General features: G+C 33.8%; 1 protein-coding gene across 3 annotated transcripts in view; it reads right to left on the bottom strand.

Moving 5' to 3' along the window:
- Nucleotides 1-543: 543 nt before the first annotated feature.
- The window catches only part of LOC126977890 (uncharacterized), a 71,755-nt gene continuing 49,896 nt past the window's right edge, over nucleotides 544-22,402 (bottom strand). For all 3 annotated transcript variants that reach the window (XM_050826522.1, XM_050826521.1, XM_050826520.1), the window contains 3 exons: nucleotides 16,807-16,939; nucleotides 1,827-2,926; nucleotides 544-921 (listed from right to left, as the gene is read on the bottom strand). In XM_050826522.1, the coding sequence (XP_050682479.1) occupies nucleotides 583-921; nucleotides 1,827-2,926; nucleotides 16,807-16,879 (1,512 nt within the window). In that variant the 5' untranslated portion in view covers nucleotides 16,880-16,939 and the 3' untranslated portion in view covers nucleotides 544-582. The remainder of the gene's footprint in view (nucleotides 922-1,826; nucleotides 2,927-16,806; nucleotides 16,940-22,402) is intronic.

The raw sequence follows: 22,402 nt of genomic DNA, 5'->3' as shown, positions 1-22,402 counted from the left end.
TCATTCAATAAGGAACGATAGGCCCTTTCTTGCTGTCGTCTCATCAAAAGTGATCGCGACCAGTACTTGCGTGGTTTTCTTGAATTTCCTTCATTCTGTATGATGTACAAGTTTACTGCACTCAAGTTCCGCAGTACCTTCACTTTCTATTGTCTGTACCAGTAGTCTATTGTGTTGTCAAATTCGTTTGCTTCTGCACTGACATGTCAAAATCTTTGTAATACAACTAAGACAAAACGTTTGCATCTCTCAAAATTGATGCAAATATTGGACATCATTGTAGGATGGCATTGTAAACATTTATTAGGAAATATCAAGATGGTACAATATTATTATGTGCAAGTCTCTCTCATGAGTCAATACGTAGTGATTGATTTACAAATAGTAAATGGGTATTGAAAATGCGTTACCATTTCAATTAACATAATTGTAATTTCACAAACAATAACATCACAAATAGTATTTTTTACGCAAGTAGTTTATAAATAAGTACCGATTATGTCAGACCATTGTTACTTTTAGATGTAAGATGTTAAGTCTCATTTGCCAAGTAATTTCACTAGCTACGGCGCCTTTCAGAGTTCAGACCGAAACACAGTAACGCTTACACATTACTGCTTCACGGCTGAAATAGGCGCCGTTGTGGTACCCATAATCTAGCCGGCATCCTGTGCAAAGGAGCCTCCCACTGGTTGTTACGCAATGTTGAACGACTGTATAGAAAATAGTAATAGTCGGCGACATGTCTTTGTAATATGAAAAGAAAACACAAGTATAGAGCGAAGTGTTTTTATTTTGCAGGCACAGCGCGTTCTTGAGAGCTCGCGTGAGTCGTCGATTTAAACGGAGTGCTGATTCGTCCAAGCGGCCGCGCTGCGTGTATTGACCACATTCTGATACCACTGTCACATTGCACGATTCCTGAAAAGCATTTTATAATGTAATATTGTACCAGCTATCTATTAAAAATGCCTCACCTATTATCGGAATGAATCTTGAAATCTAGAGCGATTACCAATTTAGTGGTTATCTGGTTGGTAAAGCCAAATTGGCTTCGAAGAAGCTGAGTGTCATACGTAGAGCACGGCAATACTTCAAGACGGCCCACACTCTAGCGCTCTACAAAGCGTAGGTCAGGCGATATATGGAGTATTGCTGTCATCACTGGTCTGGCGCACCCCAGTATCAGCTCCAACCGTTTGGCGGGGCGGGACCCAGTGCTCTGTGAACGGCTAGATCACTTGGCGTTGCGTAGAGACGTCGCCATTGTGCGTCTTCTACCGCATTTATCATCCGAAGAGCTATTTGTCCTGATTATTTTCACACGCCACAAATAAGCCACAATTACAATTTCGCGGGTAGGTTTACTGAATAAAATTTAGAACACACACACACAAATATATATACACAAATATATAGCTGGAAGTAGGAAAAGAAAATATACCATCATCAGATCGTAGATAGATTGTATGGTGTCAGATCAATATTTGCAAGAATACGTGAAAGAGTTAGAAAACTATCTGAAAGTCTCATTGGCCCAGTAATTTCACTAGCTACGGCGCCCTTCAGACCGAAACACAATAATGCTTACACATTACTGTTTCACGGCAGAAATTGGCGCAGTTGTGGTACCCATAATCTAGCCGGCATCCTGTGCAAAGGAGCTTGGTCTCCCATTATTATTGATCCCAAATACTTACCACCAAGTCTAAGCCTTCAAAGGAGCGGTGCGATCATTGACTGACACCCTAAGTAATAAAACGACAAAAATATCGAAACGAACGATTGTATTGAAACTATTTTAAGTATGTTATTTATAGTAATACCTTATAATGATTCAATTGGACTTCTTTCAATGGTGCCGCCCAAGCTGTAAATCCCATTGAGCCAACGCTTGCAAGTGGGTAGTGATTAAATGCTGTTAAAACCCTATTTGTCAACATAAAGCTTTTACTGTAATGCCCTATTGGACTTATAGTGGCTGATCTGACTGTATGGTGAGCCAATTTTGGCATGGCGATTTCTTTACCACATGCAACAATACCTCTTTTGAAGTCTTCATTGTCGTTTTCTTCGATATTATTGTCACTTTTTTCTGTAATATCTATATCATTATTTTCAAAATCATTATCTATTATTCGCACATCATCGCGTTTATCGTATATTTTTTTTCGTTTTCTGTTAGCACTCTTGTATTTATGTTTGTTTCTATCTTGCATTGATTTAAAGAAGAATACATTACGTATTAAAATAGCAGAATGATGATAGGAGTCCCAGCCTTGCCGACTGAGTCTATTCACAAGATGAGACCAAGTATATGCTATTTTAGGTATTATAACTTCATCTATATCAAGTGGTATTAAAAAACTTGATTCAATTAAATTCCTATACAAACAGTCGTTGTACGAAATGATATGATCCCTTCTTCTTTGCCACAAAGATCTTTCTGGATTACTTTTTATAGGAACTTTGAAAAGCCTTACGAATCCTATTGACTGGTAGAACTGCAGAATTGCTTCAGTGTTCTTATGTACGCTATCGAGGTACATGTCTATAGCTTCCGCACCAAGTAGTCTGTTTGTTTCTATCCATTCTAATAAACTATCTGATATATCGTTTTGAAAGTTCATATCCTTAACACATATTGTGAATGATCTTTCATATTTAACTGTATGTTTTCGCTTGACAATGAATGCATTAACTGGGTCGTTACATGGTTCTGTAATTATCGAAACTATAGAGGTTTCTTTTAAAGGTTCCATCAACGGACAAGAGAGAAGAAGTGGTGTTTCAACTTCCAACGAAGTATTATCCCATTCATGCCACCATATTTCCAGTGGTTTTGCTGCGACAACCTCAACAATATCTTCTCCGGACAATGAACGCATTTGACAAAATAGCTGGTCCATTGAAGTTGGGTTACGACCTGAAAAAGAATATAATTACGTTATTGAATTAAAAAATATTATCATCTATCTCTAAAACAACTTGATCAATATTAAAAATTATTAAATATACCTATGAAATTTTTTGCGTTGTTAAAACAAAGTTGGTAGAGGAAGATTTCTCCTGGATAATACAATAAACATATCCAGAGAAAGTGTTTTCCGGGCGAGAATAAAATCCGAATCGACTATACGCAATAAAATCGCAAATAAATTATATGCATTTATTGCAAACCTATTCAGAAACCAGTGCCCGGAAGGTACTTATTCATTTGATTGCATAATACTTGTTTAATAAATAAACTTCATAACAATTCCTAGGCAACACAAAGACTATTATAGAATGTGAAGTTATATAAGCAATAATAATTTCCTTCGGTGTATTCGTAGCGGCTCTGAGACCCGAGGGCTATCATTACAACGGTTCTTCGCTTGCTAGCTCTGTTGCAGGATGACATTTCCTAGTTATACATTAACTGAAGGCTATTGTGAGCTTCTACGACGAACTGTACATGGCAGTGGGAAACTTTTTGTTATTTTTAAGCATTCTGTATTAACAGGCGGTTATTTATGATTTCTTTTCTAAACGATAGTTTGTATCTGTAGTCTATGTTTACGTTGCCAGGTGTCCGGTTAAGCCGGACATAGTTAGGCTTTTTGATTGTATGTCCGGTCAAAATAAACGGTGTTTGGCTTGTCCGGCTTTTGTTAGTCTTTTTTCTTTAATTTAAAAATGTTGATAAATGATAATCAAGTATTTAATTTTGTCTGATGATTTTTTTTAACTGTTTAATAATAAAGTTTTAGACTGATTTGGTGTTTGATTTTATTTATACTTTAATTTAACAAGATTTATGATAACAACTTAAAAAGTTTTGCGAATTTTTTCATTATATGGATTTTAATTTATTTTTATTTTTCTGTAGTAAGTATAGTAATACTGAGACACTAAATAAACCAAGAGTGTCCTTTTGTAGATCTTTTTACCCTAATGTTCAGCAAACCGGCTAATATGTCTGGCTATTAGGTTTGGCGATCTGGCAACGCTATCCGTGCTTGTACTAGTATGGTTTATACTGTCTTAAATTTAGTTAAAATATATTTTAATTATATAAAATACAATAATAATATATTTAAAATTATTATTTATTAATATCAAAAGCACTTTCTTTATCTATGTACTTTCTTTATCTACACCCATGCTTTAAATCTTCTGTTTAAGATTATAAAACAGTAACCTTATTGCCAACATTAAAACACCCAATGTCCTAATAACCATGACATCATCCAAACGACTGTTGTAATGAAATTCAGTACAACATTACATCATCCGTTTTCATTACAACACTCGTTTGGATTATGTAATGGTAACTAGGACTAGGTTTTTAATATTAGCAATAAGCTAACTTCTTTAGAATCTATTTGGTATTAAAACCCACTTTCGTGTTTTACTACCCCTTATTACACAACAGTTGCATAAATAACTATTAAATAAATGAATAGCGATTTTTATTTTATTATGAATCCTGCTTCACCCCTCACAGGCTGCCTGCAAATGTTAATAATGTGAAGTTCTCTATCCTCATAATATAAATGTGATTAAGTCCTTTATAAGTTTGACGACTCGTTATCGCCCAGTGGTTAGTGACCCTGCCTACTGAGCTAGTGGTCCCGGGCTCGAAGCCCGGTAGGTGCAAACATTTAAATGATAGATTTGTGTGTTTGTTTTCGACTCATGGATGTAGATGTATTTATGTATGTTTAAGTAAGTATATTGTATTAAATATATCGTTGTCTTGTACCCACAGTTGTATAAATATGTGTCAGTATTATAACAAATAGTAGTCTTATTTTACTCTTGTGAGGCTGCCACAGAGCAGTAATGTTAGATGACATTTCACAACAATACAACACGATCACTGTTTTAACATTCACATTGTTGAATGTTTTAGAACATAATATTATTTTGCAACATTTTCTAATATTTTATAGCCATTACTTCAGCTATATAAATTACTTTGTTAAATTTCGCTCTGACTGGTCGCACTCCCTTAGGCGACTTTATAGGAACGAGCTCAGTTCCATGCATTACACAAAGTAATGTGCTAAACGCGCCAAAATTAATTTTTATTCCAAAATTATTTAAATGTTTTATAAAATGTTCACCAATATTCGACGACTAACATTTTTGTGTGTGTCTTTTATACTTTCCTATTTATAGTATTTGCTTTAAATAATATTACATTTAATAATGTTTATCTTCTCGTTCCGCTATTTGCCATCTACATATATGAAATATGAAAGTAGAAGCAGATTGTAATCCACAAAACATCTTTTCTCAAAAAATTGTAGTTCTCCGAGCTTACAATTAACGATCTACCTATTTACTTATCTGTAAAAACACTAATTTTTTTGTACATTGAAATTAAATTTAAAGTAAAAACATCTTAAGATGCCATGGATACATGTTTGTAAATGAAACTTTTTGGATACATTTACTCCAAGAGAATTCATGATACAAGGAGCCGCTAAAGTATGGTGTTATCCTAAAAAGGAAAGCTTGCGATAGGAGTGTTTTAATACGACCGTGTACGTCACTATACAGCCTGGCAAAATAAGGCTGCCCGATATAGGAATACATAGAGTATTAAAACTAAAGGAGATGCCAGACAGTGCCGCAATCATGGAATAAAGAATTCGAACAGTAGGTAATAATATTTCGTTTTGGGGTATAATTTAATTCGCTTATGAACAGTTGTCAAAGTGTTAAGAGAAGATTTAAACTAATGTTTATTTGAAATACAACAAAAACTAGAATAAGAACCGCTTTCAATATTCGATATCTTATCAAAGATCATTAAGAATCCAAAAATGACATCTGTCAATCAATCGTAAACTATCACTTCAATATATCAATCTTAATTCCCTATTCCATACAGTATCAATAGAAAACGCGAAAAAAGATTACAAAAGTGTGTAATAGATCTAGATAGATAGATTTTTAGTTTTTTTTATTGAGGTGGAGAGCGAGCTGCGCTGAATAAAGCTGTTCAATTGATGAAATGTTATTAACAATAAATGATTTGTATTATTTATCTGTTAATACATTATTATTAATAACATTTTGCGCAAGTCTAATATTTTTATTTAATAATACTTACTTACTTTGTGACTGCCTTGTAAGGCAATTATACGAAATTGGATGAAGATCCAACTATAAACTTAATCTATGTTTTTTCTTCCATTTATTTGGCCTCAAAGGAAGGAATACAGGAAAATAAGATGATTTTTGCCTATAACGCGTCTCCACAATTAAGATGTTCTTGGGCCATCCCAAAAAAGGTTAAATGTGGGTGAGATTGAACACGAAATTAGCCACATAGCATAGTAATATTTTTACTTAAAATAAACTGAGCTAAAAACACGCAGCAAAAAAACCGTAGTTTTGTATGTACATCATATTAAGCTGTCGTCTTCGGATGGTTTAATACTCCAAGAGGGAAGACGTTAATCTCAGCCTGGGGAGAATTTACTCGACACGAACTCGACTCGAGTGACAAATGAGTGCTTGGTTATCGCTTCGCGCCATAGATCTAGAACTTTTTACCCCTTTTTTAACACGCTTTTAGTAGCTTGGTATGTATCTATGTAAAGGAATCTTTGACAGTGATTTTGTCTCTTAGGAATCGTTAGATTAGTTTGAAGCTTTGCATACTTATCAAGGGCTGAAGATAATTTAATAATAATAAAATAAGTAATAAGTAAAATTATCATCGTTTCATGATTAAAATAAATAATAGTGAAAACGTAACGTAAACGTAAAAATAAGTGAAAACTTAAACATTAACGTTGTGCATTTTTTAATATTTTGCAATAGTTAGGGTATAGTTTCGCACGAATTGCTTTATGTATCAGTATAAAACTAGTGGTTATGTGTTTAAATACAATATTCATTTATTACGCTATCGTACACAAAATGACAATTTATTAAACGCTTCAGAACTATTACAATTATTTTACATTAAAAATTATCTCTGAAAAATCAACTTTCATCCTCAATAGACTGTAAAAACATTTCGCGGCTGATATTCAATCCCTCGACCTCGCGGTGTTTCGGCTTCTCAATCATTATGATTATTTAGTTGAAATATGAGAACAATAATTAGTTATAAGTAAAAATCTTTCATCCTTAATTTCAACGACTGTGTTACGAATTTTCGCGACGCGAGTTTAACATTTTATATCCATCCCAAGAAAATTGCTCAACGCCGCTAAGCAAGTTTTCACTTCAAAAACTAAAGTAAAAAGTAGAAAATAATGTTCGATTAGCAAAAAAAATTAAAAGCGTACTTTGCGTTTAAAGATATTTTCGAAATTATTTTTTTCACTAATATCTAATAATATAATATTTATAGTAATTCACATCAAGCAACGCCTTGCTTTTTGACTTCTATTAACTTATTTTACTGCCCCTAAATCAATAAAGGAAAAAAAAAATTATTTTACTGTGCAACAAAATGGCTTCTATATAAATTGACTTCACATCAAAATCACAACTACCGAAAATACTCTACACGAAATAATAATTAGATAAGTAATTTTTGGATTCAAATTAAGGATTATTATGGATTTTTAAAGTTAAATTTCAAGTTAACCGGATATCTGAAAGGTCCGTGGTATCGTACGGTATTCAAAGAAAACAGTCTATCAAACAGTCTATCAAAGAAAAATTTAAAGAAATAAATATTATGACTGTTCATTGTCAGGACATTTATGAAAATTTAATATACGTTCACAAAAATCGTCACCTTTTTGCTCTTAATAGTGATTTTCATTATTATAACACTAGAAATAAGGGATTGCTTGTAATTAATTCTAGTAGGCTTCATAAGATACATAATAACTTTAAGGGTAAATGTATACACTTCTATAATTAAGTCCCAGCCACTGTTCAGGCATTATCTATAAATAAATTTTAATGTTTTATAAAAAAATGGCTCTGTCGTAAATCCTATTACTCCACTGCTGAATATGTAAATGATCGGATAGCCTGGGACTAGATTGTGATTATTTTATAGCGATAGAAATGATTGTACAATATTGTATATTTTTATTGAAAAGAGCGCAAAAAAAGAATGCTGGCAGAGTTTCTTGCGCCGCTTCACTCTCAGAGCGCCATTTGTTTCCGAAGCAACTAATTTTGTTGCAATTAGTTAGACATACTAATATATATATTCATTAAACAGTTAGATACTTGCTGGTCGAGTGAATAATATATAGGGCGTACACCTTCCTTAAAGGCCGGAAACGCTCCTGTGATTCCTCTGGTGTTGCAACAGAATGTGGGCGGCGGTGATCACTTAATACCAGGTGACCCGTACGCTCGCTTGTACGCTTTGTTCTCATTTTCCATAAAAGAAGCGCACAATAAAACCTTACATCATTTATTCTTTTAAATAGACTATGGCAGCGTGAAAACGTCGAAAAAAATTGAGTTTAGAATTAACCTCTCTTTTGAGCAATTCACGCACACTAACACAAAGTATCATACAAATCGCGAGTGTAATACGTAGCTTGTCACGCACACTAAATCGTAATAAAACGTAAATCCTATTACTCCACAGCTGAATATCTAAGTGATCGGACAGCCTGAGACTAGATTATGATTATTTTATAGCGATAGAAATGACTGTACAATATTTTTATAGAAATAATACAACAAATAATATATTTTCTTTACAAACTCATAAACAACCCAATAGACTGTCCAGATATTCTTCAAAATATTGGCATTTGTGTACCGTCATTTAATTGTCGAATAGGTATTTATTCCCCAATATTTATTAAATTTTATAGAAATAACTACGGATTAACATCTCCCATTCAACTCATATGTGTAAGCTATAATAAAATATTTAAATTAGATCATAACATCGATATATTTTCAAATATTAACTTTTATAAAAAACAGGTGTCCTTGTCATTAAAAGGCTTAAATATAGATTAGTAACTATGTAATTAGTATTAGTAGTAAATTCATTATTGTTAAATTTCTAATTTGTTTTTAGCATTAGTTTTTTAGTTTAGTAACGATGTGCATACCTTTAATTTAGATATGTAAATAGTAACACTTATTAATGTTTATCTTATTCGTATATGTAAAATTATGTATCTAGTTGGTAAGCCTTAATAAATAAATAAATAAATAAATTGTTTATTTTTATTGAAAAGAACGCTAAAAAAAACGAATGCTGGGAGAGTTTCTTGCGCCGTTTCATCTCTCTCAGAGTGCCATTTGTTTCCGAAGCGGTAGTAGTATCTAGTATATTAGAAATGACATCAAAAAGAATTCTAAGGGAATCAATTTTGAGAAAAAAACAATGCCACTAAACTAATATTCGTGGTCTGTTTTTATCGGTTGTCTAACAGCAAGAGACGTATAAATTACACACATCAAAAAAGTCTAAAGCAACATGCATGATATTACAAATTTACCATTTATATTAATTAATTTCTAAGTCTTTATTCACTCAAAGTGCATAGGTATGTAAACTTTTTTGTTAATGATGACATATTGGCTGGTTGTAAAAAAATATCCAATTTCCTTAGAAATTTCATTTTGTTAAAAAAATGTTTTGTTGCTTAAGTAAGTACCTTAGTTTCTGCAGTATATTCTAATATTGTTAATTTATGTTATTTAAAGAACTTATAAAGACAACAGCTGTTATTTTTACATCATAGGACCCTAAAATAATATTTTAAAAATAAAATACAACGTTATAATGTGAAAAACCATTCTAAAATTTAAATTAGTACATGTTGCTTAGACATTTTTGATGTGTGTATCTAAGAATAAAACTTTCCTTCCCTTACGGATCATCCTGACTAAAAAGACCAGTAGGCAGATAATAACATTAAATAGAATATTTATGCTTATATTTATATGCCAAAGAAATACATTTGAATATAACGGGGACGGCGTAACAAGTTCTGCTAAACACTCTAAAACTTACTGCATAAGTATAGAAGTAACCGTAGGAGTTAGTACTTGACACTAAGTAAGTACATTTCTAATATTTAACCACAACTTGAATACTTGTGACACAGTACTGTCCGGTACTTTAAGATAAATTGTATTCAGTTGTTATTTGAACCTTAGAACGTAATTTTGAAACACTTGCAGAAGTCCACATGAAATTTTGCACACGTAATTACAAAACAATATTATTTTTATTTATTTAGCCTTATACCTTCACCAGGATCTCTAGGATAATATAAAAATATCCACTCATAAATGATATGAGAAGATATCGAGCGTTTTAGTTATAAACAATGATGGTAACCGAGTATTTTATTATTTAAAGTAAGCCATTGGACTTTATATCGCCTTCGTATCGGTCAATATAGTGGCGGGCCTACCAACACAGTGTCAGGGATACAAAGAACGGAGGATGGTAGCAACAGCCTTACGAGAGAACAATCAAATAGATATATAGGTTTGTGGCCGATACATACACTAACACGTACACTACACCTACACAACACATAACTTATTACTATCTATATACTATTAATTATTATATATGATATATATTTTATTACACTGCAACAACAACAACAATATTAATATTCACACTTAACTATATTAATTAAAACACACTTATACACAAACATACAGATTAATATTAACAATAATTCCACATGAAATATTCAGTATTGTGCAGTGGAAATCCACCGCTTGTCACCGGTGAATATTGCGCCTGCGCAGAACGAATATCGTTCAACGACCCGCGCCCGCGCCGGTACAGGAGTCGTGTCTTGATCATTCGCAGTGAAGCCCGTGTCGCTTGTCTATAAAATTTACCTACTGTGCAACTGTCGTGTCGTAATATCCTGTGTTTTCTCCTTCTTTCTATATTGTAATGGTTTAACTTCATGTGTATCAGTGTACTTAATGTGTGTGTGAATTGTTAAAGTAGATTAAACTGTTATGTATTAGACTTGAATTAATTAGTTTTATTGAATCACTACTTATACCACCATACCACAACTGATAGCCACTCAATGACCATTGGTTTATATCTATATAATGTATTATAGTTTTTTTTTAATGAAGATTAGAGACGAGACGAGCAGGACGTTCAGCTGTTGGTAATTGATATGCCCTGCCCATTACAATGCAATGCCGCTCAGGATTATTGAAAAACCCAAAAATTCAAAAATTCACCTTGACACATAAGTTGTCAAGTCTCATTTGCCCAGTTATTTCACTAGCTACGGCGCCCTTCAGACCGAAACACAGTAATGTAATAACTTTACAGCAGAAATAAGCGCCGTTTTGGTACCCATAATTTAGCTTCAGTTTACTTTAAGAGTATTGAGTGAGACTAAGCTTTCATGTACGGCTATGTAACGCTCCTTCGGGTAAATTCTCAGTTTTTGTTACTTCGTCGGGATTGAAGTGTTTACAATGTCAATATTTGAATGTATCATTTGGAACTTATAAAGATAATTGTTTAACAGGATATTATCTGGGAGCACGGGAGTTCCCCCGCCAAGTCGAGCAAAGACAAGCGGCACGGCCATACCAACCTTTTCTCGAAACAGTTCAGGCCATTTTTGACCCCCTATAACTTCGTTCTGCATAAAATTAGAAGCCTGAATTGTATAAACTCAGTTGTATTTCAAATTTCAAACTTAACTTAAAATTGACTTAAAGAAAAAAAAAGCCCGATGAGTTTGTTGCGCCCATTCTTCTCAGGTCTGAGGCATTCATTGTGGAATGGGTGGTAGTTTTAGACATTCAATAGGACATCATCGTCACATCTTATTTTGAATAAAAATATTTGAATTTGTTTTTTTTTATATGAGAGGGGGCAAACGGGCAAGAGGCTCACGGGATGGGGAGAGGTGAGGCAACCGCCCATGGACATCCGCAACAACAGGTGTGTCAAGAAATGCGTTGCCGGCCTTTAAGGTGGGAGTATGCTTTTTTCTTAAAGGTCCCTAAGTCGTATCTGTTCGGGAAGACCGCTGCCGGTAGTTGATTCCACAAAGTGGCAGACGTCTACGTGATGCGGATGGTACTTTGCACGTAATGTCCGGTGGTGGAATTCGCCGCTGGAATCAACCCGAACAGCTCCTCTGAGCAGTCCCCGTGATAAATGCGGTAGAAGATGCAGAGAGAACCCACATCTCTACGCAATGCTAGAGAACCAAGCCGATCGGAGATGACTTGATCGTCAATGATTCGAACCGCTCTTCGTTGTATGCAGTCAAATGGAAGAAGCTGGTACTGGGGAGCACCCGCCGAGAGGTGAGAACAGTACTCCATGTGAGAATTTGGATTATAAATAGTCAAAGTTTCTTAATTTTGTCACTCACTGACTGACTGACCGATCATCAAAAGTTTAAGGCACTTCAAGCAGACATGGAAGCTTCAAATTGAGAATAAAATTAGGATTTTGTGTATAAGTCAAGGATTTTTTTTTTAAATTTGGTTCAGTTTTCTAGACTAACTGTTTAAAATACCTTTGTTATCCCATATATTATATATGAGATCACGAATTATAAATGATAAAATATGAATAATCAAATATATATAATAAAAAGATTGACATGGCTATCGCACTAAACAATCTAATCTTATATCTTTAAATGAGCAATTCTTGTATATATATATAATTGGAATCTCGGAATCGGCTCCAACGATTTTCATAAAATTTAGTATATAGGGGGTTTCGGGGGCGATAAATCCATCTAGCTAGGTTTCAATTTAAAAAAATGTAGTTTTATCCGTTTTAATGAGAAACAGCTACAATAACTTTAGAATACAAAGGTAAATTTCGACACTATATACAAGACTATAGTAGCTCAGATGGGACATTGGGTGATCCGGAAAGCAGAAGACCCGGTTCGAATCCAGATGTCCTATTACTTTTTTTTTAAATTCAAGTTTGTACATTCTTAAAAATTCGAGCAAGGCTCGGTTGTCCGGATATTTATATATAATATGTAAATTGTGAAATAAATTTTAATAAACACACACTGTGTATTCATGCGATTTCCTAGTTAATCTATTTATTTAAAACATAAAATACTATCAATATTGATATGCTCACTATAACATGTTGTTAGGTTAGCTAATTATGTAATAACTTAAGACAGAAGGACCGTTAAGTAGAGACTATCCCCCTTATTCATAATGGTCCGCTAACTTTAAATAGCTTAGAAGTGTTTTTTCTCATTCTGACTAGGTCAATAGAAGAAGACAGAGTGAGAATTAGCAATGCTTTAAGTTAGCAGACTATTATGAATAAGGGTAAAAATAAATTGAAAGACGTGGTATTACATGGATCTCAAAACTTTTTACGGTAGAAGAACTGAGTTGCGAGACTCGGTTTTTTATAAGTTATGTTTATGATGGCATCATTAATTTACAAGATACTATTCCTAATTGATTTTTATAGATTATTATTAATAAAAGCCATAAACCATCTAGGATAAACTCACATCGAATAGTGGTAGTTTCACGTCGATACGATCAGTGGTTCAGGCGTGATTGAGCCTCAAACAATGACCATTTTCAATGTATATATATATAGACATATATTCTGAATCTTGGAAACGGCTCCTAAGATTTTAATGAAATTTAGTATACAGTTAGTTTCGGGGGCGAGAAATCGCTTAGGCTTCAATTTTTTAAAAATGCAGTTTTATCCGTGTTTTAATGAGAAACTGCTACAATAACATTAGAATACAAAGGTAAATTTCGCCACTATATGCAAGACTATTATAGCTCAGATGGGACATTGGGTGATCAGAAAAGCAGAAGACCCCGGATTGTTTTTAATGAGTATAAATGATCTTTAAACCTAATTGGACAGTTGCATCATTACTACGAAATTAGATAAACATCTAACTTCTTGTTAAAATTTAAAGTCAACGTAGAAGAGATGCGGAGATAAACAGAAGTAATATTTTCGTTCTATAAATAACTTATAATCAATTAAGACAGTGAGCTTTATAAATATAATTAATTGACAGGTTTGCGACTACACCGCCTCAATTGTAACTTGAACTTTATATGGGGGCGCTTCTGGCGCTATGACGTGATAAAATCTCCGTAATATCTGCTCAGAACATAATTATAAAGATGAAATATCATTGAACAATAACGTAAAGTTTAATAGATTAATTGTGTAATTAAATATATTGAAACTAATTATTATTATTAATAATAAATCATTAGTTCGTTATTTTGCCACATGCCAACATATACTTGACAGGTTAATAAAAATATGACGTTTTAAAACACACTGCTGTAGCGGAGGAGACCTTAGGCGGTAGTCGGCAGATTTACTTGATACTGCTCACTCCCAGAGGAGTTCAATTAATTGGATTCCTTTATTTATATGTTGAGTGCGAACGACTCCTGATCGAAATCTGTGCGCGACGTGAGTTTACTTATTAAAACAAGAATCTTATGAAGCCATAAAGATGGCGACGTATCTGTTGTTTTTGGAAGTTGCGCGCCAGGAAATTGAGATAGCACGTGTTTCAAATAATATTTAAATGCATATTGTCGTTTGTTTTTTTCTTCAATATTTGTTTTGTTAGGCAAAATTTATTATTTCTTTAATAGATTTAGCTAATATTATAGAATTCTTAAAGGAAATAATGTGTATTTTACTGTTTAGTTACTGTATTTTTACGTTGCTGTGTATTACAATAATTGCTGATTTGTTTTTTTCTTCTATTTTATTTTATTTTTACTCTCACGTTGATACATTCAATAGTTTTGTTTAGTAGTTTAAATATTTGTGTTTTTTTTTGTAATATTTTTTAGTAAGTTTAGGTTTTTAAAAATATTTTGTATTGTTTTTTATTTCATTATGCATGTTGAGTTAGCCTGTAAGTGAGGTATACAACTTTTATAATTATATTTATGTATTTGCTTTAGAATACTGCTTATTTAATAAATAAAATACATAATAGTGAAAACTGTATCGGTGTATAGGTACTGTACGTTTTCCGAATACTATAAATAAAAAAAAAATCTGCCATCAGTGTTGAACTGTGAACAGATTTGTTCTTAACTCGTACAGGAGACACCACAATTGCTAGGTCATTAGGTTGGCAATACATTCTTTAATCTTTAATTAGTTAATAGTGATTAATAGAATAAAAATATCGCATTGAGTTTTAATGTATTATGTTAAATAATCTTTCGTGACATTTTTGTTATTAATGTATCAAAAAGTAGATGAAGAATGCTTTGTAATTTAAGTTGAATTGTGTGTGTGTGTTTATAAGTTTTAATTTACTAAGGGTAATATTAAATCAGATACTTACTGTTGTTCGTAGATGGGTGAAAATTTGAAGTTGTATGTATTTTTTAATGCTGACTCATAATCAAACAAATTTAAAAAAAAATGTCAAAAAAATTAAAAAAAAAAAAATCGTGTGGACCACCCTTAACATTTAGGGGGATGAAAAGTAGATGTTGGCCGATTCTCAGACCTACTCAATATGCTCACAAAATTTCATGAGAATCAGTCAAGCCGTTTCGGAGGAGTACGGGAACGAACATTGTGACACGAGAATATTATATATAAGATTTAACAGTCATGTCAACCGAATGTTATTGTAATAAATAGGTAAATATCGAATTTATAAATAAATAATAGTGTTTTTATAAAGTGCCTGAATGAAAATATTTGAATTTGCAACTAATCAAAAAGCCAGCCAAAAATTACACAAATATATTTTATAACAATATATATATATTTTTTTATTTTACTTTACACATTTATTTAATTTATAATTCACCAACGGTTAGGTTGAGTCCACATATAGGTATATACGAACCGCGTTAAAAGAAAGCTATGTAGCGAAGGAAATAGATAAATCCATGAGCCTTTATTATTATTTTTAACTTTTATTCATATTCTTACTTCTAACTTATTTAAATAGTAATAAATTTTCTAAGCGAGTCCAGCTAAGTTTATAAAGCAATTTCTCTAAAAGTTTGGCGGTAAAATTAAATACTTTGATCTAGTTAACCAGAATAAAAATAAAACCTTAGATCATTTATACGTCGAGACAGACTGTGGATGCTGTTAAAAGGTTGAAAAAATTGAGGTTAACAGTTAACCTCTATTTTAAGCAATGCACGCACATTAACACAAAGTGTCGTACAAATCGCGAGTGTACGACGTAGCTTGTCACGCACACTAAAGTAATAAACCTGGCCTGTTTTCATCGGTAATCTAACAGCAAGACTCTATCTAGATAATTTATCTTAGAATAGAATTTGGGTCAGCCATTTCGGAGATGTTAGAACAAATGGTCTGACAGAGAAAAGCCACTTCTCCGCTTAATCTATACATATAAATAAAATTGGAGTGTCTGTTTGTAATATTGAAATAACCGGTTTTTACTAGATGTAAATGAATATATATACGGTACATATACCAAAATAACATATTTTACAATTTTTGTCTGCCTGTTTGTTCCGGATAATCTCTGAAATGGCTGGACCGATTTTGACGGGACTTTTATTGGCAGGTAGCTTATGTAATAAAGAGTAGGCTACGTTTATTAGAAAAATTCTTTTATTTTAGAAAAATTAAGTAATGTTGCAATGTCCAAGAAACGGTTTAACTTTAAAAATAATTTATATAGCATAACAACGTTTGCTGGGTCAGCTAGTTATAAATATTTGTGGAGTACTCCAGCTCCAGCGGTACAGACCTTCAAGTATGTCTGATATTCTGCCTGTGTCCTTCATAAATAACATTTAATCTGCTATTTCTCACTTAAATAATTAAGAGAGTATAAGTGTAATGTAGTAACTCACCGCGAAATATGCCGAGAATTCGTATGTAGTGTTGAGGTGCCCTGTGGTCGTAGTAGGCCGCGTATAATGACATTGATTGACCTTCAACTTTTTGCCAGATCGATTCCTCGCCATTGGGACTCCACGTGTTATTCTGAAATACAATGTAATTTTATTTAATTTTTTTTATGAAAAAGGAGGACAAACGAGCGTACGGGTCACCTGGTGTAAGGCTTAAGTGATCATCGCCATCCACATTCTCTTGCAACACCAGAGGAATCACAGGAGCGTTGCCGGCCTTTAAGGAAGGTGTGCGCGCTTATTTTGAAGGTACGCATGTTGTATCGTCCCGGAAACACTGCACAAAGAAGCTCATTCCACAGCTTTGTAGTACGTGGAAGAAAGCTAAGGAACTTTTCAAGGGAAAACCGCACTTTACGAACAAAATTCATATTATCTTAGATAATTTATACGTCTATATAGAGCCTCTTGCTGCTACAAAACCGATAAAAACAGGCCAGGTTCACTACTTAAGTGTGCTTTCAATGAAAACGCTGTTGAAACTCTTTGAGATATAACAAATGTATGGTGCAATTTTGTTTCTTATATAGGTCTACAGTTGTCTGCATATGGCATGTCTATCTCTTATGTATAACATACTGTTTCCAGTTTAATAATAAAAGCTGTTTACACAAATACGATATTAATCCTTATCAGTTTATTACTACATATTATAAAATCATTAATTTTCGATGGATTTAGACTACATTGTTCCCGAAATGCAAAGGTAAGTACATCATTTATTATTCTATTGACAGAACAGCGTGTGTGGGGTCAGCTTGTAAAAACTAAAAAGAGAAATAGACGTCACTTTGATTTATAAAATTTGAAAATAGCACAATTTGAGAATTATTTGATAAATTAACAAGCCCTCACTACATTTTTTTTTATTGTAGTCTACCTTGCCTTTAACTTCTGCAGGCGACCCTCCAAGTAAGGCTTTCCACCCTAGTTAAAACCCTAATTGGGCCGCGACCCACAGATTTAAAAACTGATGAAATAATTTCTGGAGATAGTTTTCTCCGTAGATACAGATATTGATTTTCTTACTTTAGAACTTTTTTTGAAAGAAGAACAACGAGTTTTGAATTATACATTCGCTGTGATAGAAATGGGTGAAGTTGAAACGTGCGGAAATAAAAACACGGACGCTTTGTTAGATATCAAGGCAGCGGTAGTGTGCTGATAGGTATGGCGATTGCAGATGTTTTACATGCGGTGTGTCGCATATTATATGTAAATGTGGCCTAAGGCGTTAATAAGATACGGGAGGATTTCACTACAATGTTTCGAGCTTGTCCACGCTATGTCGACGATACAATCATGGCTACCATACCATTACTAAATGGCTGTTTATTTAGTTAGGTTTATCAACGTTTAACAATCATTATTGAGGTATACTGGCATTGGTTGCGTCTTCACGTACACATGTCATTATCGAATTCAATCTCCCAACGTGCTCAATGAACAAACATCAAAATAATGATGTAAATTATCATACTAAAGAATAAACAGAGATAACGCGTTATATCTTATATATAAACATGCCGAGAGAGATTGAAGTCCACGCTGACAAAGAGTCAGCCTGATGGGACAGCTCAAGGTTGCTCAGAGGGCACTGGTGAGGGCTATCCTCAGACTGTGAGATCGAATCAGAAATGAGGAGATTTGTATCACAACCAAAGTCACTGATATATCCCAAATGATTGCGAAACTGAAGGGGCAGTGGGCAGGGCACATAGTTCAAAGGACAGATGGCCGGTGGAGCAGTAAAAATCTCGAATGGCGACCACGTACCGGAGGACGTAGTGTTGGTAGGACCTCCACAAGGTGGACCGACGATCTGGTCAGAATTGCCGGTATACGTTGTATGAAGGCAGCGAATGGCCGATCATCGTGTAGTTTTTTTATGATTATAAGGTATAAAACGAGCAGGACGTTCAGCTGATGGTAATTGATACGCCCTACCCATTGCAATGCAGTGCCGCTCAGGATTCTTGAAAAACCCAAAAATTCTGAGCGGTACTACAATTGCGCTCGTCACCTTGAGACATAAGATATTAAGTCTCATTTGCCCAGTAATTTCACAACGGCGCCCTTCGGACCGAAACACAGTAATGTTTACATAATACTGCTCCACAGCCGGCTTCCTGTGCAAAGGAGCCTCCCACTGGTAAAAAGTTAGATCTTTAGGGGAGGCCTTTGTCCAGCAGTGGAAATCTTCTGGCTGCTATGATGATGATGATGACAAAGTGTGGGCACAACTAGTGCATAAGCCGTTTAAAATCATCTATGTATTAAGTACACTTTACCCTACCAGAAAGAAAAAAGGATTTATACCAATAATTGGCTTTCTAATAGTCAAAGTTTGCATCTAATTTAAGATGGCGATTTAGATTTAAAGAGCCCTGTTAGTCGTATATATAGAGCAATTTAAATAAATCGCATTAACTTGAATTCACTGAGAAAGTTCATGCAAAGCCTGATTTATTCTAACTTATTCGATATCAAAGCAAAACATTGTGGTGCTCAAAATTTCACTGTGTCTGTAAGGAGTAAGGTCTATTTTAATGTGTGACATAATACTGTGTTAAGGAAGGGCTTAGGACTATAGCAGACGGAGCGGTTAGTACGCCTTGGTATGTATTGTATACTAAAAATATGTTTATCCAATAATGTGTTATGGTTTATTGTGTCAATTCAATTTATTTTCAGCCAGAATAACGTGTAATTGAATTCGATGACATTTAATTGAATTATAAATTGGAGGCATTAATACATAAGAAAACGACCTTGAAGTTGTGTAAGTCACAAAGTTCAGGATGGGCGGTTAATCATAAACAAATGTTAAAAAATAGATATACCAAAACTATTGATAAAACAGATATCTCAATAGAAAACTGAAAAAGCCCCAAAGTGTATTAGAAAATCCGAGTAACGAGGAAGATCTGAGAGACTTCGGAAGGAGGTCGTTTTGGAGAAGGGAGGTCAGTGGAATGAATGATATAGAAAAAAATTGATGAAGACGTCAAGGATAGACCCATCAAGGGCTATAGTGCCGTAATTAAGCAATTAATTATTAATTTCGATCCAAGACAGCCCGTTACTGTAAATAAGCAAGTAGCATGAGCGTTTAAAAAACCGCTCGGTAAGTCCTCAGCCTTATAGTTAGGAGTCGTGCGTGATTAAGCATTGTGCTTTCATGAACATCAATGTGCTTTTTACTCTACTCTTTCACCATTGTTGGCAAAGCAATTTATATATCAATCTGTTAATTGGAATATATTGTAAGGAGGTTTATATTGGATAATCGCTCAGCTTTATATAGTCGACGCTTTTACGACGTAATAAACGAATGAAGAGACGCATTTATTAAGATTTCTATACGTCCACAAGCTTATGAAATACCAAGGGTAATTAATGCATTTGTCTGTTGAAATAAATTATATCTAGTAGTAATGGTAGAATCACCCTGCATAAATCTAGCTAAAGCTCTGTTCAAACAAAGCTGGACGTTTTAGCGTAATTCGCTCGCTCGCTTTGCCTCTCAAACTGACGCGACTTCCTGCGTGTCATTTTTGGTTCTTCAGTGGAGAAACATCATGCATTGTGAGATCAAACTCTCCCGCCGGGCGTCCCGCTCTGATTCGCTTCAACTTGAGCGATTACTCGCGTCAATTTGAACACGTCCATACAAGTTAGCTGACACAATCGGCGCGAGCGACTTCCGTCCCGCGTCCCTCGCGTTATTCGCCTAAGTTTGAACAGAGCTTAAATTTCCATAGATATGAAGTTCCATTGAAGTTCTATAAACAAAAATGCACATCGAAGTCTAAAAGACTCTTTTTTTTTTGTTTCAACTGATAACAACTGAAAGATCTTTTATTAGCTATATTCAAGATTTGCCTGTGAAATTATAGTACATTGTGATAAAAGGGCGGAAAATTATTGCAAACAAGCTGTCATTAACAAGCCCGGGCGGAAGTCGAGGGTTTTTATTCTCCCGATTTTACAATAACCTACACGTCCGAGTATCACACGATGTTTTGTAATGCAATTGTGGGAAAAAGTAAAAAACAAATTAAGTATAAAATTAAATATGTTATTTTCAACTTACAGAAAATGGCGCGTTTTTGCAACTGGACTTTTTTTCACAACGAAATGTGGCAACGGCATCGTACAATACAGCCTATTCGTTTTTTGACAAAAATGTCAGAATAATTAAATTAAATCTGTATGGTACATTCTAGCTATAAAACTTTTTAAATTGACATTAAAACTAAACTGTAAAAGTAATGATTGAGCTCGTTAAAGAAAATCTATCTGAAGTACGCCATGTTTGACAACTGTATTAAAAAAAAAAGTTAAAGCAAATATACGTTCTACTTTTTGGTGTCATAAGCATAAATTAAAAGGTGTGTACCAACACACCTTTTTATATTAGTCATTCATTTCAGTACGAATTTATATTGCTTTAATAAATTTTGCTTACTTATACCATTGAATTTAAAATAGATGTTCATCTGAGATTAGTACTTCGCTGTAGGTTTACGCCTCTATACTTGCTGCTTTTATAATATTATCTAGACTGGGAGTCTTCATTCAGTTTATATTGAAAGCTACTTATTAAAAAAACTAATATCATAAGCTTTATTAACAAAACATTTTATTATTAAACTGAACTAAAAGTTATAGGTGTAATGATTCTTTCAAATATTATGTAATTGGCATGAAAAACATAATAGTATCAAACCATTTTTACAAGAAGTGAGGAGACCAAGGCGACGAATCAAATGTTCAATAAAATCCGCTAAGATAATTTATACGATCTCTTGTTGTTATACAACTGATGAAAACAGGCCAGGAATACTAGTTAGTGTGCGTGACAAGCTAAGTCTTACTCTCGTGATCTGTATGACACTTTTTGTGGTAGTGTGCGTGAATTGCTCAAAATAGAGGTTCGTTCTAATCTTATTTTTTTTTTATATTTTCACAGCTGTCATAGTCTATGTAGATGTATATATTATTTAAGAAAATCCGTTTAGCACTTCTTGCAGATCCCTAAGTCACAGCATCATAATTGTGCCTAATCATTAAAAATTTTCTTATAGTTGAACAAAACAGCAAAACCGTAAATTCATAATGAATTTTTTTTATTGAATAGGAGGACAAGCGAGCATACAGGTCACCTGATGATTTGATCACCGCAGCATTGTATAATACGCTCACTAGAAGTAGTAACTCTACGTCACGCGCTAGAATCATGCGCGTGGACGCGAACACGAGGCAAGAACATTTTGTTTTGGTAATTGAAATGCAATTATCTAGTAAGATGATTAAAAACGTCGAGATAGTTACACAATTTTGTTAATTTAAAGAGGCACTTACCTGAAATGCGAAACCATGCTTTTTAGGTTTGGAAAGTCTTTCACTGAACATTTTGTCACTTCGTGGCGTTGTATTCAAAGCGCGGTCGAAACAGAATGTAAACTCTGCTGACGCGAAAAAGACGCGAAGGCAAAGTTTTACTTTAGACAGTTTTTGAGAGTGATTGTCA

This window comes from Leptidea sinapis, chromosome 46, assembly GCF_905404315.1.
Source record: "Leptidea sinapis chromosome 46, ilLepSina1.1, whole genome shotgun sequence".
In the NCBI taxonomy this organism is placed as follows: Eukaryota; Metazoa; Arthropoda; class Insecta; order Lepidoptera; family Pieridae; genus Leptidea; species Leptidea sinapis.
This window is presented reverse-complemented; position numbering and strand designations above follow the sequence as displayed.